The 21,333-nt window shown below is 52.9% G+C and overlaps 1 protein-coding gene across 5 annotated transcripts in view; it reads right to left on the bottom strand.

The window, feature by feature from the left end:
- Positions 1-124: 124 nt before the first annotated feature.
- The window catches only part of LOC138824243 (serine/threonine-protein kinase MARK2), a 73,042-nt gene continuing 51,833 nt past the window's right edge, over positions 125-21,333 (bottom strand). For 2 of the 5 annotated variants that reach the window (XM_070017943.1, XM_070017948.1), the window contains exons 2-19: positions 15,996-16,175; positions 15,730-15,783; positions 12,135-12,183; positions 11,758-11,823; positions 11,602-11,672; positions 11,381-11,437; positions 10,210-10,446; positions 9,350-9,469; positions 9,141-9,240; positions 8,943-9,055; positions 7,925-8,057; positions 7,499-7,677; positions 7,267-7,364; positions 6,363-6,524; positions 5,521-5,778; positions 4,590-4,616; positions 2,708-2,752; positions 125-2,194 (exon numbers count right to left, since the gene is read on the bottom strand). In XM_070017943.1, the coding sequence (XP_069874044.1) occupies positions 1,834-2,194; positions 2,708-2,752; positions 4,590-4,616; positions 5,521-5,778; positions 6,363-6,524; positions 7,267-7,364; positions 7,499-7,677; positions 7,925-8,057; positions 8,943-9,055; positions 9,141-9,240; positions 9,350-9,469; positions 10,210-10,446; positions 11,381-11,437; positions 11,602-11,672; positions 11,758-11,823; positions 12,135-12,183; positions 15,730-15,783; positions 15,996-16,175 (2,310 nt within the window). In that variant the 3' untranslated portion in view covers positions 125-1,833. The remainder of the gene's footprint in view (positions 2,195-2,707; positions 2,753-4,589; positions 4,617-5,520; positions 5,779-6,362; positions 6,525-7,266; positions 7,365-7,498; positions 7,678-7,924; positions 8,058-8,942; positions 9,056-9,140; positions 9,241-9,349; positions 9,470-10,209; positions 10,447-11,380; positions 11,438-11,601; positions 11,673-11,757; positions 11,824-12,134; positions 12,184-15,729; positions 15,784-15,995; positions 16,176-21,333) is intronic. The other 3 variants (XM_070017944.1, XM_070017945.1, XM_070017947.1) reach the window with 3 other exon arrangements.

Below are 21,333 nucleotides of genomic sequence, written 5' to 3'. Positions count from 1 at the left end.
GCACCGGCTCATCCTGCCCCAGACAGCAATCGCTGCTTCTCCCTGGCAAGGTAGGCTGGGCCACACTGTGCCCAACAGGGACTGGGTCTCTAGCCAGCTGGGAGGAGAGACAGGAGGAGGCGGCTCAGGTTCCAAACATTCTCTTTATTACGTGTTTGATCCAGAGGAGAAACTAAGTGCAGGGTGGGGGGAGGGGCTAGGTGGGGAGAGACCACCTTGCCTGGGTGCCCCTGGCCCCTACCCCCTTTGGGGCCCAAGCCATGCCCTCCCAGCCCCCTTGGAGCACCCGGGCTGTTCTACAGGGTGGGAGGGGGAGCCCTTGGTCTGAGCCGGAGCCAGTGGGAGCACAGGGCTGGAGGGCTGAGGTTGGCGAGGCCCCTTCCTGGGACCCAAGGGCTTGACGTGGCTGAGCCTGGCCTGGAAGCAGGGGTGATAGGGGCGGAGTCATCATTAATCAGAAAAAAATAAAAATAAAATAATAAAAAATAAAACCCATCACAAAAAAAAAATGTACAACTCAAGTGAGGGCAGGGGCGGCCTCTGTGGGACCCCCCAATTTCTCAAGAACTGAAACAGCAGAGAAATAAATTAAGGGATGCAGTGGCCACCACCAGCCAAGCGCCCACAGCCACCCACTCCCACACTGGCCGAGGTTAGCAGGCGGGAGTCACTTCACCCATCTGTCGGGACAGATGCTCCCGGCCCTGCCGCCCAATCCAGCCTTCCGCCAGGCGGCCCCGTGGAGGCCCTGGGCAGTCTCCTGAGAGGAGGGGCGACAGTGTCAGGAAGAAAAGGCAAGGCCGAGAGATGAGAATGGTGCAGGAAGTCTGCTACAGACCGAACTGGTGCCCAGATTAATGCCAATGAAGGGGAGGGGAGTGGGGGGGGGCGGGGGATGGGCGAGGGGCTGTGCTTTCAGACAAAGGCTCTCCCAGAATGGAGGAGCCGCCATCCCAGTTCGGGGACTGGCAGCGCAGGCCGCCCCCTGGGGGCTGAGGAGCCTGTGCGCCGCGCTGCCGGCCTCTCCCCTCTCCCAGCTCTGGGGTCAGCCCCGCCTTCCACGGAGGGGTGGGTGGGAGAAGATGGCACAGACTTGAGGAGGGGAGCGAACGTCCCCACAGCAGCTCATGGAAGGAAATGCCGGGCTCTGGGAAAGGTGGGGCAGAGGATACAGTATGGGGAGGCCAGGGCCCCCGCCGCGCCCCACCTTCGCCAGCCCCAGCGCCCAGGCCTGCGGCCCAGGGGCCTGAGGGCAGGGGAAGGCCACCTCTGGTGGGTTGATAGGAGGGGAAGGAGGGGAGGAGAGGGGAGAAGCCCAAAGTGGGCCTGGCGGAGGGCCTGCCAGGGAACTCCACCACTCTTGCCTGAGAGTGTTCCAGCCCTGAACCACCCTCCCGGGAAACCCCACAGATCCAGTCTCGACTGTCCCAATGGGGCAGGGAGGAAAGGTGGCCGCTGGGATTTTTTTTTTCTTTTTTCTTTTTGGTAATAAAAAATTTCTTGGTTTAGGCGAAATACTCTGTGCAACCGCAGTACCTGGGGGAGCCCTGCCCCCACCGCCCCTCCCCTTCCTTTGCCTCCTGAAGGGAGAGAGGTGAAGGGGGGATGGGGGCAGGGGTCACTGTGCGAGGAGGGGAGTGCCCTCTCCCAACCCTCACAAACATGGAAGAAAAAAAACCAAACAAACCGGAGAAGGGCCTGGGAGGGGACAAGTGCCAGCAGGGGAGACATCCATCCCTCCTGCAGTCTCACCCAGGTGGAGCGCAGGCTCGGCCCCAGCAGCCAGGTCTGCTGGCGCAGGCGGGTCTCTGCTGCCCCCCTCCTGGCAGCCTGTTAAAGCTTCAGCTCGTTGGCTATTTTGGAGGCAATGTTTTTGAAGGCCATGGAGGTGCCTGATATCCGCTTAAACCGAACACCATTGAGGGAGAGCCGCGGCAGTTTGCACACCTCCATCTCCCACTGCACGAAGTTCTCGTGGCCCGGCGTGCCGTGCATGCACAGCAGCATGTACTTCTCGTGCAGCTCGCTCTGGCAGCTGTTTGCGTCCAGCACCTTGCGGATCTCCCGCATCATCTCGTTGGGCTCCATGGAGCTTGTGGTCTTCATGCTCCACGTGAAACGGAGCGAGCGGGGCTTGGCCTCCCGGAACTCTTCCTTTTCTTTGTCATTGCCTCCACTGCCTACCACGTGAGGTCTGTGGAGGGCGAAGAGGTGTCAGGGAGAGGCCGAGGCACCCACCCACAGGAGAGCCACCCTGGCAGACAGACCCTGAAGCCAAAGACAGCAGGAGGGAACACAGAGCAGCGAGCTGGAAGAGGGAGCGGTTAGACCCCGGACTCGGGTGCAGGGGTTAAGGGACCCTCATGGCTCAGGACGGAGGGGGTGAGGAGAGGCCAGCTGGGGCGGGGGGACAGGCAGGGAACGAGTGCACTCAGCAGCACGGTGTGCACAGACTTCCCCAGGACGAAGCCAAGGCGAGGAGACAAGGTGGTCAGGCCAGGAACCTCAAGCCTCAACTGCCCAACCTGGGGCTCTGACTTCCGGAACACGTTAGGATCCGAGAAGGGCCTGGGAAAGGGGAATCCTCTGAGGAATGGGGAGCAGGGCCATCAGAGGAAGAGCCAAGTGGCAGGAAGAGGAGAGGAGCAGGAGGCTGTGGCAAGCCCGGTGGCCTGGGCAGGGCCAGTGCTGGCTCCGGCCCCCTCACCTGAGCGTCTCCACTCGGTCTTTGCTTTCAGGTTCATTCAGGTTCCTCAAAAAACAGAGCGAGGGAGAGTTTAGTGCTTGGATCTCTCGCTCCTTCCACCGCTGCAGACCCCGGTCGGGGAGGGGTCTGGGGAGGTGCCACCAGTGGGTGGCGAGACCTCAGCCCAAAAGCCACTTACCCATCACCTGCAGGCCAACAAAGCTCTGCAGCCCTCGCACTGGCAGCTCAAGCGTCCCTTTCCAACAGGGAATCCCACACGAGGCATGCCCCCCTAGTTGTGCTGGAGCCTCTGCAGGTGTGTGTGCGCACACGTGTACGTGCAGATTGAGGACCCAGCACCAGTAGCAACCCAGTCAGAACCACAGCCGGGCTCCCATTCTATGGGATGGGGTGGGGGCTAGAAGCGGGTCCTTGGGGGCCACTACACTGGATGTTAGGATGAAGTCCCCCTGGAGGGAGGGACTGGGCCATTTGGAAGCCTCTTCTCCTAAGGCTCAAGGTGCCAAGGCCCAGACCTACACAGCAGACCTTGGGGGGACTGGGATCTGGGCCAATCTGAAAAGGCCACTGTGCTTCTAACTTGCCCACAGCTGGCCTCCAGGCCGATTGCGAGCACAGGAGGAGACGGGGTTGGAGAGACACCGGGGTGGGGAACAGGTCTGGCCCTGCTGAGCGGCTTCTCCAGCTCCTGCCTGGGGGACGAGTGCCCGGAACTGGGAAACTGGAGACTACAGAGGAGGGGAGGGACGAGAAGGGAGAGAGCAGCAGCAGCACATGTAAAAGAACACGGACACATAGACACATGGATGCCAACAAGCACACTGCAAGCAGGCCCGTCTGTGCAAGGGATGAGCCTGGCTGCTCTCCCCAAGCCCTGCCAGCCATGCAGGGAGCCAGGGGAGTGGAGCAGGGCGCCGGGAGATCCATCTGGTCAGTCTCTTCCTCATTTGGGGTACTGTGCTCCCAATCTAGCCCTTGGTCTGCCACCCCAGGCCTGCCAAGGATACCGGCTGGGCTGACCCTGGGAGGAGCTGCAGGAGTGAGGGCGCAGGCCTACCACTGTTGCACCAGGGGCTGGGGAGCAGCTCGGCCCCGTGGCTATCAGGCACAGGCCACATCTGGAGGAAATAGTCTAGTGGAGAGGTAGCAGGCCATCGCGAGGCTGCTGGAGGCGGGATGCTGGGGAGGGTGGGCACAGCCGGTTCTGCAGGAGCTGCCAGAAGGGGGTGCTGTGCCCCACTCATGAGGCAAAGGCTCCCTGGGTTTACAGGGTCAGACTTTAGCCTAGGAACCATGGCGTCCCTGAAGCACCTCCAGAGTTCTATCCTGTGCGCCCAGGGGAAGAGGCCACACAGCCCTGAAGCTCAGCCAGCCCAGGAGATCCCCGATGAGATGCCGTCCCAGACCCACTCGGACCCAGCGGAGCCTCCTCGGAGCACATGCACATGACAGGGGGAAAGGGCCAGAGAAGGAACCCAATGCTTGGACCGAAACCTGGGTGGTGAGAGGAGACGATCTTAAAGGGAGAATCCCTGAGGTCTCTCTCCTCTTGCCTGAGGATAAATCTGCCAGTGGCTTAAGGAAGGCCCACCCCTCCCCAGGTTTGACGCCATTTGTCCTGAGGGGCCCCAAATGACCTCTTCAAGGGCCGTGTGTTCCAAGCCCTGCCAAGGTGAAATGGGCAGGGAGGTGGGCGTGGGGCTGAGACCCAGCCAAAGCTATCTTCATCCCTTTAAGATGGCAGAGAGGAGGGCCACACAGACTAGGTCAGCAGATGGAAAAGGAGCAAGAGCCAGAACAGGGGAATTAGTGATGGAGGCAGGACACAGACACGGGACACACATACACACACACATACACACACATCGGGCTCAACGCCTACCTTCTGGCAAACCTGAAAGACAGATTTCTAAAAAAAAACAAACAAAAAAAGACAAAATAAAAAAAGAAATAAAACAAAAACAAAAACAAAACCAACAAGACGGTGTGTGGATAAGCAGGTGGGAACGGACTGTCCAAGGTTCAAGGGTGGCCCCAGTTTTGGAAGAGCCGCTCAGCGAGACTAGAGTGCTGGACCCGGGGTCTGCCCCCACCCGCTCAGCCTCCACGGCTGCGTCCCGGGGCTCGGTGGGCGGTGTCTGTGCAGCAGTGAGGAATGCTGAGGAGGTCACACGGGCCTATTTCTGAAAGCTGCAGCTTCCTGAGCTGGGACTCCGAGTAGGTGTGCTAGGGACAGAGCAGCCTAGGGGCCGGCTGGCTGCCCTCTGTAGTGGTTGTGGGGCTTAGACATGAGAAGCCCCTGGGACTGTAGGAGCGGCCACCATAGGCCTTCACTGGCTATTCCTTTTATGGGCTTCCACCCGCCCTCTCCCCGCCCCGGAGCCCTCAGGTAGAACATGGCTGCAGTCAGACATACCAACTTGATAGAGGAGGTCAAAGGGGGCAAGACAAGAGACTAAGAAAAATTTTCCTTATCGGCCCAGCCTGGCTCATGCCTCATGACTTTGCAGCTGCGTCACCAAATATGTTTCCATGGGAACCCAGGAGAGAAGAGGGGGGCTTTTATTTTAGCATCTGAGTTCACACTCCCCTAGAGAGGAGGCGGTATCGCCCATCTGCTTGGGGCCAGAGAATGAGGTGACTGTGGGGAGTTTGGGAGAGGCCTAAGAGGAGGTCTGGGCATGTAAGGTATCGACAACAACTCAATTTCTTAGCCTTCCTGAAGCCCAGAACCCAATCTTAGTTTCCACCCCTGCCCCCAGGCAAGCAAAAAGTCTGGCCCCACACTCTGTCTCATTTAGCTCCCTGCTCACCTGCGGACAAATTTGGAGGTGAACTTGCTGAAGATGCTCCCGGAGGCCCCCCGCCGGCCCTGGCTATGGCCAGAGGGAGAGGCTGGGGTCACGCCGTAGGGCAAATTCTGTTGGTCCCGCACCTGTCGGAGCTGCCCAGCGTGGAAGGTGCTTCGACTGGACACACCCCGGGGAAAATTAGTTCGATCTGGGGCTCCACCACTGCTGCTGATGTTGTGGGCGGAGGGGGAGGCGACAGGGACACGCTGGGGGGCTGTGCTGTGGGAAAAGAGGTGGGGGCGAGGGAACGTGTCAGGTGCAGGGAACAGCACCACGGAGCACCTGGAACGCCCTGTGGTGGGGACAGGGAGGGGGACGCCGGGGCAGAGGCAGCCATCACAGAGGACACAGAAGGAAGGAGTGACCACTGGGGACAGCAGTGAGGAGTCTTGTGGAGGTGGAGATGGTCTAGGAGGGAAGGAGGGAGGGAAGGAGACAAGGAAGGACCCAGGTGTGAGAGCAGCACAGGCTGGAAAGAGCCGGGCCAGGCCCCTCCAGCGCGGTGGGGAGGAGCTCTAAGGACTGAGGGCCCCTAAGGAAATCCAGGAAGGTTCCGAACAAAAAGACTTCCTTTCGGAGCTTCAGGACAGCTTCCTGCATACCTGTTCTGAGAGGGAGAATTGGAGGAAAAGAGGGGCATTAATGCTGTTTTTATGCCCTTCACTTTCTAACTACAGGGAACAGAGCTACTCCTTGTGGCGAACACAAGACTGGAGCAGGCCCCCGGGGTGGGCAGAGCCTGCAGGGGCAGGGGTGGGGCAGGCTGAGGGCAGCAGGTGTGCCAGCCGCCCCAGCACACTTGCCTGGGCCGCGGCACCTCACAGTTACTCTCCGTGGGGGGCAGCCCAGAGGCCTTGTTGGGGTGCACGGAGGCCGACATGGATTTCTGGTGCTGGCGGGGCCGGGCCGCAGAAACTGCGGCAGAAGCAGAAGCCGTGGAGGCCCGGGACCCTGGCATGGTTAGGCTAGGAGACAAAAGCAGCGGAGAGGCCCAGGTTAGGGGGTAGAAGAGGCAGGAGCCTGGATTAGGAAGCAGGAGCAGGGCCAAGGCCGGAGCTGGAAGTACCAACAGGACCAGCTCAGGCCCAGGGAGCAAGTCAGGCTGAGGCCGGATGGGGTGGGACGTGGAGGGCAGGTTGAGGAGCAGCCAGGTGAGCCGGAGCCCCAAACAAGGAAACCACAAAGGGAGTAGCTCTACAGGAGCCCACCACCCTTAGGCCACACTGGGCTCTAGGAATTTGAAGAACAAGGGCGTTTCTTCTACAGAAAGAGCAAGGAGTTGCTAAGGAAAAGCTTTCATGGGTGCGGAAGAGGTGGAGCCAGAAATGTGACACACCAAGAAAGACCACAATCAAGGCTAGGTAGGTGGGGGCCCTTCTTGAGGGCACCACTGGAGCCCCTTGGTGTGGAGCCCCTCCGATGGGCAGGGGATCCCGGGAAGCTCAGGCCTGGCTGAGGTCCAGAAGCAGAGAGCATTGCGTGTCCATTGGAGCCCTCCCCCTGGCAAACAGTGAGGAGCAGTCAGGAGGACAGGGAGGGGGGATGGCATGGAGCAGGGGGGGGGGGATGGCCAGACTCAACAGCCAGGACAGGACTCCAGGGAATAGGACTAGAGCTGTGGCGGGACAGAAGACAGTGATACCGACAGACAGCGCCGCCCCTGTGACAAGGAGCTCCCCTGAGTAGGGGAGGTGCCCAGCCACTCACCTGTCTTTTCCATTCTGGATGGAGGCCTGGCCGAGGCTGGCTCTCTCCAAGAGCGGAGAATTCCTGCTTCGGTTTGTGCTGGTGGAGAGGACGCTGTTCTGTGGAGATGAAGGGCAGGGGCTGTTGCACAGGAAGCTGTGTCCTCTGACAGCCCTCCCTCCTCAGCCACCTGTGGCCAGCTTGGCCTTAGACGAGGCTCTTGCTCGGGGGCTAGGTCGGGACCATGGCTCACCGTGGAGGGGGTGGGAGTGGTCTTCTTCCTCTCCAGGCCTGGCAGAGGGCTGGCAGGCACTTTGGCAGTGCTGCTGGCCTTCCGCCCTGACTCCCGGTCCTCCTCAGGCCGCTTATTTTCTGCGTTGTTACTCTGAGTCTTCTTAGAGTAGGAATTAGAGGTGGGAATGGCAGGGCCAGCTGTGGGGCCAGAGGAGGGAATGAGTGGGGCTGGGAGCCTGCGGAGGACCCACGACACGCTCAGCGCTCTCCTACCACCAAAGCCTTGGTTCACCACGGTGGTAGAAAGTTGGTGACTTGTTCATGGCCATGCTATTAAGAAGTGGCTGAACCAGGACTGAAACTCAGCTGTCACCCAAAGCCCCTTGAGCTTGGGAGGGTGGCTCTGGAGAGAGGTGGCCCCAACTTGGGTCCACGAAGCACATACCCTGGTCGCTGAAGCGCCGCTGCTTGGGGTTGGCGGAGACACTGCGCTGTACCTTGTGGGACGGGGATGGGGCACTGCTGTTGGTCAGATCAGCTGAAGGTCGGGGCTTTAAGGTGACAGTGTCACCTTCCAGCTGCAAGAACAGAACACAGGGCATCAAGGGAAAGCAGGAGTCAGGCAGAGATCCCGCTAGTGGACATGGTGGCATAGGCTGCTAGGGCAGTACCGATGCACTGACACACAGACAGGCTACACTCAAACAAAACATTATACACCTCATCTAGACACACACTCAAACATGCTTCCACATTCACCTGGGGACAAACCAGCAAAGATGCTCTGAACTCAGAGTCATAAACACCCACCAGAACACACACGATCAGAATTAAGAGACCTACTACCTTACTCCGTCCCCACAAGAAATCTGGACCTATGCCAATTACCACTAGACACCTCTTAAATAGACTGAAGTGATAACCCGGTGGACCCTGCTGCCTTGACCCAGGGGGATCGGGGAAGGATGTGAATGTATATGGGTACTCAAATGATGACCCAAACCCAACCAGAGAGCCTCAGACCCACAGCCAGGCCAGATACACATACACGGAAACATCCAGACAAAAACACTAGGAAGAAGCTGCTGTATCAGCACAGAGCAAAGCTTCCAAGACAGACACAGATACAGACCTCTAGACACAGATACCAAGACAACTAAACCTACATATAACACAAGCCAGATGACCTTGGCTTGTTCTAATGGGCACAGAGCTAGCTAGCTCACCTCACCCCCATGGAGCCTGGCCTCAGGCTCAGGATCCCCTCCTCCCCTCCACCTTTCTTACTTGTTCACTGAGGAAGACCAGCAAAAGGCCTCAGACATCAAGGCCAAGGCTTCACTCTGGTCAGCAGAAGTGAGACCTACTTGGAAATGCGCTTCTGTCCACAGCTGGCACTAATGGCTGGGTGCTACCTACAGTGATGGTGGCCAGGCGAGCGCATGGGGATAGGGAGCACGCACCTCGGAGCTCTTGTAGCCCAGGAGCAGATAGGTGGCCATCACCTCGTTGTACCTCTGGCCCACCAGGGAGTCCTGGATCTCTTCCCGTGTGTAACCCATAGACACCATTAACTCTGAGGGAGGGGAAGAGGAAACAACACAGTTTCAGCTGGACTTACATCTTGGATAGGCTCAAGCTTCCAGCCAGCACAGCCTTACCTGTCCGCCGAGGGTCTTTGTAGTCAGGAAGTGGCTCCACATAAGGCTTCAGTTCATCATCTTCATGCCCCACATTCATCCACCGATCTTTCATGATTTGCTGGGGATCAAGGGAAGGGAAAATAAAAGGGCAGAGTGAGAGGAAACTCAGCTTGCAGTTCTCATGGAGATTCCAGGACCTCTGGCTATCTGGGCTTCAGGCAGCTCACCTCTAAAGTGCCTCTCTTGCTGGGATTAAGAATGAGAAATTTCTTAAGCAGGTTTTCACAGTCCGTGGACATGTAGAATGGGATCCGATATTTTCCCCTTAGAACTCGCTCCCGTAGCTCCTATGGTTAGAAAGTTTAAATCACCCCAAGGATGATATCCACGCTCCTGAGAGGTAAAGACTGGCTAAGAAGACAGAAATGAAGCCCAGTGGAAAGAAGAAAGCCTGTTAAAGCAATTCACCAGAAGGGAAGGGAAATCATACACCTTGTACTGTCACTTGACCAGCCAGGGGCCCTGCGGAGGCCAGAGGGCCAGGGATGAACACGTACACAATTGTGTGAATGTGTGTGCGTGTGTGTGCTGGTACTGGGCTTGAATCTATAGCTTCATACTCTCACTCTGCATTGTCGCTCATGGCTGGTGCTCTACAACTTAGGCCATGTCCTCAGTTCTGGCTCTGGGTTGGTTTAATAGAGATAAGAATTTTGAGGATTTGTCTGCCCAGGGTGATTCCAAATTTGATCCTCAGATATCAGCCTTCTCTGTAGCAAGGCTTATTGATAAGGACCAGTGCCTGGCTCTCTCACATACAATTTATCCTATCTTTTCATATAGGAATTGAGAAGTGAGGTATTAATTCCTACATATGGAAGGCCAAGGCTATCTTCCAGCCTGCTCATCCTACCTCAGCATTTCAAGTGCTGGGATTCTAGGTATGCATCATCACACTAGGCAGGGCTGCTCCAGCAGGCCCTTCTCTGAAGGGCTTAAGAAAAATGTAGACAGGATAGACCTAAGACCAGAGGAAGAGCAGAAATGGAGAAGTAGTAAAACAATCTAAGCCTGCATTTCACTCCACCTTGAGGTTCTGTCCATCAAAAGGCAGGGATCCGCTGACCAGTGTATAGAGGATGACTCCCAGGCTCCACACATCTACCTCGGGGCCATCATACTTTTTGCCCTGGAAGAGTTCTGGGGCAGCATAAGGGGGACTACCACAGAAGGTATCCAGCTTGTTCCCAAAAGTGAACTCATTGCTAAAGCCAAAGTCTGCAATCTTGATGTTCATATCAGCATCCAAGAGAAGGTTTTCTGCCTGGGAGACAAGATGGAAAATATCAGGGCCTCAAGTGGACCACACTCATAGGTACGGGTGGGCAGGCAGGCAGGCAGGAGCTGAAGGGGATGGGAGAACTAATGGTAAGCCATCGTGAGTCTCAGAACTTTGCTCCACTCCGGGCCGGGTTTTCAATCAGCATGAACAAGTGGAGCCAGAGGCATGCAGGCTACCCCTCATACAGGAGGCACAGGAAAGCTGAGATTTGCAGGTCCACAGACCCTGGGAGCTGTGCAAAGCTATAGGGTCAGGCCCCGGTTTTACAGTCATGTCTTTGAGGACTTAGTGGCTGGGAGACTCATAGGTAATTTCTAACTCAAGTACCTTGGTTACAGAGATGGGGTGTTCCCTGAGCCTTCAAAGCAGCTGTGACACAGCTGAAGCACACTCAAATTGTTTCTTTGGCTGGCCATTAGGCCACCCGAAGGGACCAGGACCAGGAAATGGTGGAGTGCTCATGCCACGCCCAGCGTTATAGAAAGGCAGAGCCCTTTGGTGGGACTGGGGCTGGGCATAAGGCCTCTATCAGAAGCATTCCTAGGGGTCCCTGGTCATTTTTTTTTTTTGTCGGTCGTGGAGCTTGAACTCTGGGCCTGGGCACTGTCCCTCAGCTCTTCAGCTCAAGGCGAGTGCTCTACCACTAGAGCTACAGCGCCACTTCCGGTTTTCTGGTGGTTTACTGGAGATAGGAGTCTCATGGTCTCTCCTGCCCGGGCTGGCTTTGAACCGTGATCCTCAGATCTCAGCCTCCTGAGTAGCTAGGATTACAGGCGTGAGCCACCAGCGCCCGGCGACCCTGGTCATCTTGAAAAGGCCAAAGGCTGGAGTTACCTAAATTTAGGGCTCCATCAAGGAGGCCGAGGAGAGAGCACTCAGTCTTACCCAAGGCACAAGAGGTAAGAACATGCCTCACCTTTAGGTCTCTATGAACGATAAACTTCTGGTGACAGTACTGTACAGCAGACACTATCTGAAAGGAAGGAAGAAGGGTTAGTGCTGGGACACTTGAGGGGAGGACATATGGGCTGGAGCTGTGTGACCCATGACCTGGTTCTAAGTTAACCACAGAAAAGCAGAGCTCCAAATACCCTCCCTAAGGCTCCGCCTGGAGCCACGGGAGATGGGCACACCCACCTGACGGAATTTGGCTCGAGCCTCTTTTTCTTTCATCCGGCCATGAGCTACTAGGTAATCAAATACCTCTCCTGCAAGAGATGGTTGGAGCGCAGTGAGAGCTGGCTGGGGCTAGGAGAGGCGGGATGCAACAGGAAGAGGCAGGTCTCCACCTACCTCCACTGGCATACTCCATGACAAGGTAGAGTGTCTTCTCAGTCTCGATGACTTCAAATAACTTAACTGAAAAAGAGAAAAGGCCTAACTTAAGACTCCAGACAGGAACAAGGTCACTTGTGTCACCCAGTGTTATCAGGAGGTAGGTAGGCTAGGGAGCTGTGGTCCCATTTTTACTACCTCCTCTCTCCAGGACAAGCTCCTCTTGTACAAGCCAAACTAGGATAGTATGGGTAGAGCTGGACTTTAAGCTGGGCCTGTCCACAGGTATCCTTGGCATCCTCCTTGATACAAACTCCGAAAGTCAAGGCCCCAGGAAAGAAGTAAATGGAGACTTGCTATGGGGGAGGAAAAAAAGGGGTAGCAACTGTTCTCACCTATGTTGGGATGATTCAAAACCTTCATTATTCTCACTTCACGGAAGAGCTGCGAAAGAAAACACACAGGGTCAGGCTTGTTCAACATGGTCCCATTGTTAGGTCCTTTCAAACCAAACCCCTGTTGGGACATTTGCCCCAAAAAACAAAAAGATAGGAAAACCAAAACCAGGTAGGGAGGAGAGAGGCAGTGGGCCAGCTCACCATCGCCCTCTCATGGCTGGGAGGGAGGGAAGGGGAGGAGAGCGGAAAGGGTTGCTGGAGTAGATCTGGCTCTGTTGACTTGCTATCCAGGCTGCCAGCCATGCCCTGGTCTACACCATCCAAATCTAGCCTCAAAACAGCAGTGGGGAAAGGGAGCTACCTATCTGTGAATATTCTGTGCCCACGCTCCTTCCCCAGGGCAGTGACCAAACATGCTCCATCTGGCTTGGGACAGGATGGGCGCACATTGCTTTCTGACCCATAGAAGTTAGAGGGCCTGCGCTAGGGTAGGGCTCTTTTCTCCTGGGCTTCGAGGTGGTGACAGAAGAAGCCACTCCTATATATAGCTGATGCCAATTTTAATCAAATCCACCTCCACACACTCACGCTCTCTTTGTGAAACAAAATCAGGGGCTGCAAACCATACATTTCCATAAAGAAAGATGACAGAAATGAACTCCTTCCCCCTTGCGGGGGCCAGAAAACTGAAGGTGAGGGTTTTTAACTTACAGGCCTCACCACATGCACAAAGAGCAGTTCGGGGGGAAAAGGTAGGAGGGAGAGTAAGGGAAGGGGGCGTCTAATCAGGGCACACTGGACACATCTATGACATGTCAAAATATAGCCTCCCTTGTACAACTAATTTATGCTAATAAAAATGCTAAAAAAAAATCCAACAGAACAGAACTGGGTATTTGGTCTTATTTATTTTGCTTTATAATTATTTATTTATTTATTTTTGTGGTAGGAGAGGAGGGATTTTCTCGAGATCAAATCCAAAATACAAGATATAAAGTGAATGTCCCCAAACTTTTGATGATATACAAGAGTTTTTATGAATTGGAAAAGAAAAATAACTGGCTTTCCAATCTATTGACCCAATTTGGACCTTAGCTCCTTTTCTTAGGATCTAGGTTTTTGGTGCTTCATTTCTTGGCTCAATAGTTACTTTGACTGAAGAAGCAATATTTCCAGGCTTCTAGCTCAGGAAGAGTAATGGGGAACAACACTAAAATCAGGCCAGAGTCAGGGATCAAGGTTCTGCCAAGTGGGCACCACTTGGTCTAGAAGAGCATTCCAAAGGGCCTAGAGCTTCCCAGGCTTGCCTAGAACCCTAAAGGACCAGAGTCATCGACGCTTGTTCTTTATGAACCATTCTAGGGTCAATGTAAACTGAGATTGGCCAGTCAGACTGGTTCTACTAATAAGTTTGTTTAGAGGTTTAAAATGGCTGTATGTCTGGTATAGGTATAGCTTAGTCAGAGAAAAGAAGGGAGAAATCAGAGGGAGGAAATAGGAACAAGATGGCTTGGCTGACCCCGGTGATAAACATAATGACAGGCTATAATATACCAAGAACTAATGGCCTGCCCCACGTTGGCTTCACTTTGCCAGATGGGAGCCTCTGTCCCTTCCTGGAAACTCCTAGCACAAAAGCCTTTATGGCGGCAGCAATAGTTCCTTGGAAGTAGACCCCTGCGGGAACACGGTGGCTCTAGCTGTCAGCACATCAGGGGAATTCACTCCATGTGCTCTAACTCTGGGAGCACCTCCTCCCATAACCTCAGCCCCTCCTTCTCAGTCTTCTCTCACCACTATACTGTGGTACTGTGTGGAGTCGGGCCCATTCATTCAGTCATTGACCACAAAGTGATAAAGAAATTAAAAATTCCAGCTGAGCTGAGCGCTGGTGGCTCACGCCTGTAATCCTAGCTACTCAGGAGGCTGAGATCTGAGGATCAATTCAAAACCAGCCTAGGCAGGAAAGTCCATGAAACTCTTATCTCCAATTCTGGAAGTGATGCTGTGGCTCAAGTGGTAGAGCGCTCACCTTGAGCTGAAGAGCTCAAGGACAGCACCCAAGCCCAGAGCTCAAGCCCTACAACCAAGAAAAAAGATAATTCTAGCTGAGTACTGGTGGCTCATGCCTGTAATCCTAGTACTCAGGAGGATGAGACCTCATTTAGAGCCAAGAAGCAGCATCCTTCTTCCCTTAACTGAAGCCCGGGATGGGGAGATAGGAGATGGAGTTAACAGCTTCAGTTCTACAACTAATGGTCACCAGCAAGGAGGCTTCCTGCTGCAATTGAAGGTCTCCCTCTCTCCCTTTTGTTCTTCTTTCTGGTACGGGGGCTTGAACTCAGAGCCTCAGGCCTTGAGCTTGCATGGCTTGCTTGGCCAGACACTTAAGTCATGCCTCCAGCTGGCTTTTTGCTGGTTAATTGGAAATGTAATCTTGTGATTTTTTTTTTTTTGTCAAGGTGATGTACAGAGGGATTACAGTTATATAAGCAAGGTAGTGAGTACATTCCTTGTCAAACTTGTTACCCCTTCCCTCATTTTTCTCCCACGTTCCCTCCCCCCCAACCGCCTCTTCATCTTATGGACTTTTTTGTCCTGGCTGGCTCTGAACCACAATCTTCCAGGTCTTCACCTTCTAAGGCATGAGGATTACAGGATTACAGGCATGAGCCACCCGTGCCCAAACTTCTCTTCTTTTTTGTTCCTATCACTCTGTTAATAGTTCCTGCCTGAGGGTTCAACCTCACCTAGCAGAAACCACATGCAAATGATTTTGTGATATCTAGCCAAATGAGAAGGAATGAGAAGGAAAAGTGGGATTATCTATCCTTTTTTTAAATTTTTTTTTAATTTTTTTAATTTTTTTTTTTTTTTATTTTTCTGGTCGTGGGGCCTGAACTCTGGGCTTGGGCACTGTCCCTCAGCTCTTCAGCTCAAGGCTAGCGCTCTACCACTTGAGCCACAGCGCCACTTCCGGCTTTTTTCTTTTTGCTTATGTGGTGCTGAGCAATCGAACCCAGGGCCTTGAGCATGCAAGGCAAGCGCTCTACCACTGAGCCACCTTCCCAGCCCGGGATTATCTATCCTTAATCTAAACACTTTGTTAGAGACTTAGAACTGGAGTTCAGCTTCTAAAAACTGCAGTCCTCCATACCTGTTCTCCAAGATGGAGCTGGCATAAAATCCAGTGGCAAGTTCCCTTGCTCCTCATCCCTGTACCTGTAGAACTAGTCCCCTGATCACTGCACATCTTGGAGTAGTTGCCAGTGTTTCTAGTAATGCTAAGAACATGGTTTCTGCACAGGGCTGGCCACAGGCCAGATGATAACAAGATACAGGAAGTAGGTCAGACAGGTAGGCCAAGTGGCTGGGAAGGGGCAGGAACTTCAGAAGAGTGGTGCCTATGGCCAGGAGGCCCACCCAGGTGGAGGCATCACAGGGGACCCCAACTAAAGCCCTGGAGGGAGCACAGCACAGAGTAGGAGTGGTAGAACCATGCACTGGCCAGAGATTTTAGGGTCAGGTTTAGAGTCAGTATATTAATGAGCTGGGGGAGGATTGGAAAGGGACAAGAGTACAGGACACTTACTTTCTGAAGGCTGGAGGAGTTCAGTTGAGTCTTGTCAATAATCTTCACAGCTACCTGAACATAAGACAAAAATCCCAAGATCACAATCTACGACTGAGCTAAATTGAGGATCTGACTCCATTTCATGCTTTTCACCTCGTGGCTCTCAGCATCCCTGTCTGCTCTGCGTTCTGCTCACACGGAAGAGGCTGGCTGCAGAGTGCCACCACTATCTACTGGAGTGCCCAGAGGATGGGAGCTGCTGCCATCCCAACCCCAGTGCTCACCTCTTTCCCAGTCAGGATGTGCCGGGCCAACTTCACCTTGGCAAAGTTACCCTTGCCAATGGTCTTAAGGAGCCGGTAGTTGCCAATATGGGGCTGCTCGTCAGCAGAAGTGGCTGAGTTGCGGCCCCGCAGCATGTTGGACTTACTGCTGGGCTTGGAATCAAGGTGTCCCAAGGTGGGCTGCAGGATGGAAACAGAGACCCTTACATGCTGCCCTTCCTTCCAGTCCCCTCAGCCCCTGCCCTCAGCTCTCTGCAAATACTGTTAAGAGGGTAGAGATGTAGAGGCCGTCTCCATGAATCTGGTAAGCATGCAAGCAAGTGTACAGTAGGTAGAACAAAAAGGAACAGGGAGGACACGGCCGTCTTTACTGCAATGGAGCACAGATCAAATCCAGTGTCAAGAACTCAGGACCAGAGCCAGTCCATCCCTGGGGTACAGGGCTCCTCTGCCTCCGCTGGGAGATCCAATCTCCTACATCCTCATGTTTACACTGTGAGGATTGCAGGAGCAGCACAGTCAGAACCTCACTGCCACACAATCCACTGCATTCATCTGTACTATTTACCACTATGAATCTGCTGTGACTCCCAGTGAGAGCGAAAGCCCATGGAGGCCAGTATGTGTCCTTTATTGACTTACTCATTTCTGCATCTAGAGACTGAACTATGGTCAGTGTTCAAAGAATCCTTGTACAACAAATGAACTAAATGACTGGGTCTGAGGTGAGGTAGCAGTCTATCCTGCTCTGCTCTCCTTACACACACAAGGCTGGGAGGACCCAGGAGTTACGACTGGCTCTGAACAGGCATATTAACAGAAGTTAAAAAGCACGTGTTCAGATGAAAACATGGCTAGAAGACTTGCACGTTCCTCACAGTGCTAAACATAGGGACTATGTGACCCAGCAATTCCATTCCTAGATCTATTCCCAAGAGGAATGAGGACCCATGTCTTTACAAAGTTGTGTCCACTAATGTTCATGGCAGCATAATCCATAATAGCCAAAAAAAAAAAAAAAGTTCACCAACTAACAAGGAGGCACACCCATATAATAGAATATTAGTTGGCTATAGAGAGAAATAAAGCCAGGTATGGTGGTACATGTCTATAAGCCTATTTAGGAGGTAGAGACAGCAGAGTCTCAAGTTCAAGGTCAATTTATAGTTAGGTATAGTGCTAGCCTAATGTTCATGAGGTCCTGGGTTCAAGACCTAACACATGCAGCTGGGCGCTGGTGGCTCACACCTGTAATCCTAGCTATTCAGGAGACTGAGATCTGAGGATCACATTTCAAAGCCAATCTGGACAGGAAAATCTGTGAGACTCTTTTTTTTTTGGGTCCAGTAGTAGGGCCTGAACTCTGGGCCTGGGCGCTGTCCCTCAGCTCTTCAGCTCAAGGCTAGCGCTCTACCACTTGAGCCACAGCGCCACCTCCGGCTTTTTTCTTATGTGGTGCTGAGGAATCGAACCCAGGGCCTCAGGCATGCAAGGCAAGCACTACTACCACTGAGCCATCTTCCCAGCCCATCTGTGAGACTCTTATCTCCAATGAACCACCAGAAACCTGGAAGCGGTGCTGTGACTCGAGTGGTACAACACTTGCTTTGCGCTTCAGAGCTCATGGACAGTACCCAGGCCCAAGCCCCATGACCGAAGGGGCGGGGGATGGGGTTGGTGATGGGTGGGTGGGGTGGAGAACTGACATGCTACAACATGGGACAATTCTGAAGACATCAAGTGAATAGAGTTGGTCACAAAGGAGCATGTGTTGTATGATTCACTTGTTTAAATGTCTAGAAAGACATATCTGTAGACAGAATATAGGTTAGTGACTATCTCAGGCTGAGGAGGGGGACTTGTAGGAGAATCTTTTTTTTTTTTTTGGGGGGGGGTCCAGTTGTAGGGCCTGAACTCTGGGCCTGGGTGCTGTCCCTCAGCTCTTTAGCTCAAGGCTAGCACTCTACCTCTTGAGCCACAGCGTCACTTCTGGCTTTTTTTTTTTCTGCTTATGTGGTGCTGAGGAATCGAACCCAGGGCCTCATGCATGCAAGGCAAGCACTCTACCACTGAGCCACCTTTCCAGCCCTTGTAGGAGAATCTTTAAGTAGCTGGGTGCTGGTGGCTCACGCCTATAATCCTGGCTACTCAGGAGGCTGAGATCTAAGGATCACAGTTTGAAGCTAGCCCAGGCAGGAAAGTCTGTGAAACTCAGAAAAGCTGAAAGTATCAGTGTGGTTCAAGTGGTAGCCTTAAGCAGAGAAAGGCTCAGGGACAGAACCTAAGCCCTGAGTTCAAGCCCCAGGACTAGCAAAAAAAAAAAAAAAAAAAGGATCTGTACAAAGAAATTTCAACTCAACAAATGTGGTTTCTTCTCAGAGTAATGAAAATTTTCTGAATCAATAGGGTGAAAGATACACAACTCTAATAAAAGTCAGCAGAACTTCAAAGATGGAGTTGTCTAACTGCCATTTCAAACCCACTGCTACAGCACACTAAGACTAAGCTGGTGCCAACGCCCCATCCCAGAATCATCTAAAGCTGCCCTGGAAACTTTGAGGGAGACAGTTTGAACAGCAGGGCAACCAGAGGCATGTGAGTCAGGATTCTTCCTTTCAAGGCCCCTCCTGACTCCAAGGGAAGACCTCAAAACCACAGACAAAAAAGCATGACTTGCTACAACCCAAGGAACTGTCCAGGGTCCCTTGGTGAGCGTCTGTGGGTTCCACATATGCTCCTTAAACAGAAACAAGTAGGCTGATTCTGATTTTCTCTTCCCTGATGTGTCCACGGAGGGCTTCTGCACAGTTACTATAGTTTTCCAAAAGTCCCTTGGAGGCAAAAGACCCTATAGATGCCAGATTAGTTTCTCCACTATAAGTTTCCACTGTCCCTCATCCCCAACCTCTCCCCCCCCACCCCCCGCCTCCCCAACCCGACTCTGTTCACATCAGCTGCAGAGTTCTCTGGCCCTTTTTCTCCACACATCCTGCAGCTCACCTAACCCTGGCCAGTCCTCACCCAGCGTTTGTTAGACACTTAGATTTTCAAATACCTGCTCTTCTCAAGGGAACTCAAGGGCTCACAACTCTTGGTGTTTCAGGTGGACTGGCTTCCTGAAGGCTCTCTAAGCCTATCCACAGGTCCTGAAGGCCTGGCCTCTACCTCTTATTAGCACCATCCTCCTTCCTGACAAGCTGACACTCTCCCAGGAGCCTAGGACAAGAGAATCCTTCCCTCTGCTCTGACTCTCATGAAAGATAGCCAGGGAAGTTTTCATAGTAATCCCTTCCTCCTTTCTTTTCTTTTGGTGGTACTGGGGGTTTGAACTCAGGGAGCGCTGAGCTTGCTAGACAGGCACTCTACCACTGAGTTATACCCTAATCCCTTTCTTTGGTAGCTGATGAGTCTGCTAATATTCTTTTTTCTTTCTTTTCTTTCTTTTTTTTTTTTGTCAGTCATGGGCCTGAACTCTGGGCCTGGGTGCTGTCCCTCAGCTCTTCAGCTCAAGGCTGGCGCTCGACCACTTGAGCTACAGCACCACTTCCGGCTTTTTCTGCTTATGTGGTGCTGAGGAATTGAACCCAGGGCTTCATGCATGCAAGACAAGCACTCTACCACTGAGCCACCTTCCCAGCCCCTCTGCTAATATTCTTGACAGAGTCCTTTTCTGAGGGTACAATCCAAAGGTGGCTGGAGCTTGGCAAAGTCCAAGTCCTGAAAACCTGGAACAGGGATTTAGCATCCACCTGGGAGTTTGGGCCCTTTGCCTCTCTGAAGCTCAATCTGAGAGTGCCATAGCCCATCCCTCTTGCTGTGTCTAGCCATCCAGAGGCTGATCCAATGAGATATAGCAGGATGCTATTTCCTGCCAGTGGCTGCATGCTGGACTTCAAGGAGCATCAAGCAGCATCACGGAGTTGGGAAGGTAAGGGGAAAGGGATGGTAGCGAAACAACAAAGAAGGGGGTAACAATGTTCGATAGGAAATGGACTCATTACATTGCTCATGTTATTGTAACCCCTCTGTTCAGTATCTTTACAATTAAAAAAAAAAAAAGAATTAGAAGACTGAACCTGTCCCCCTAATGCCACAAAAGCCATCTTGGAGAAAAATCAGGGAAATCCAAGATAAAAAAAAATAAGAAGAAAAAAAAAGGAGCATCAAGCAGCCATAAGTGGGACTTAACAATCATCGTCTTCCTTATTAGTATTAGACGTGTAGACACCAGAGACAAACTGCCAGAGCTCAAATCCTGCCACTTAGCTCATATTAATGCTATTATTATCAATATCTTCCTTCAGATGGAAGTGGGGTAGGGGGAATAACCACCCTATAGATGACTTGTGTGGAGTGTTCAAGAAGGTTCCTGGTTCACAGAAAGAGATTTATGACTTGGCTCCCAACTACTAGCTTTAGGTTCCTCATATGTAAAGTGACTACTTCTCATAGGTATAGGAGAGAATACAAAGAAAATGCTTTATCCAACATTCAATAAAGAGTAATCAAGCCAGATACCAATGGTTCATGCCTGTAATCCTAGCTGAATCTGAGAATCAAGGCTAGAAGTCAGCCCTGGCAGGAAAGTTTGTGAGACTTCTATTTTATTTTGTTTTTGGTCACTCATGGGGCTTGAACTCAGGACCTGGGTGCTGTCCCTGTGCTCTTTTGCTCAAGGCTAGCACTCTACCACTTGAGAGGCACTCGAGTATCTTGGCCACTGTTCTGGTTAACTGGAGATAACAGTCTCATGGTCTTTCCTGCCCAGGCTGGCTTCAAATACAATTCTCAGATCTCAGCCCCCCTGTAATCCTACCCTAAGTAGGTAGGATTACAGCCCTGAGCCACCATTGCCTGGCCTGTGAGACTCTTACCTCCAATTAACCACGGAAAAGCCTAAAGTGGAGCTATGGCTCAAGTGGCTAGCACTAAAATGCTAGCCCTGAGCAAAAAAAAGCTCAGGAACAGCACACAGTCCCAGAGTTCAACACCTAGTATCAGCACAGAGAGAGATGGGCAATAATTACGTCTTTAAATGCTACAGTCCATTAAACTAGAAAGTCCGGTAGTCAACAAGCTCCTGCATCTTAGCTGAGCCAACTGCAGGGACAAGGGTTCAGGCTAAGCCTCCTACTGGCTCCTGCCAGGCCTCAGCCTCTACAATCTTTGCAAGGGTGAAGGGGACTCAGCCACCCTGGCTGTGAGGGCTGGTCCCAACCTGAGTGCCCAGCAGAGAGAGAGGAGGTATTGTTTGTTCAGGGCCCTGGAAAGCAGCGAGCCCTGGCTTCTGCTCTTTGATTACCTGTTCCAGAGCCACCAACTCCCTTTTCAGGACTGT

Source organism: Dipodomys merriami, unplaced genomic scaffold (genome assembly GCF_024711535.1).
Source record: "Dipodomys merriami isolate MVZ:Mamm:240054 unplaced genomic scaffold, mDipMer1.0.p SCAF_128, whole genome shotgun sequence".
Taxonomy (NCBI): Eukaryota; Metazoa; Chordata; class Mammalia; order Rodentia; family Heteromyidae; genus Dipodomys; species Dipodomys merriami.
This window is presented reverse-complemented; position numbering and strand designations above follow the sequence as displayed.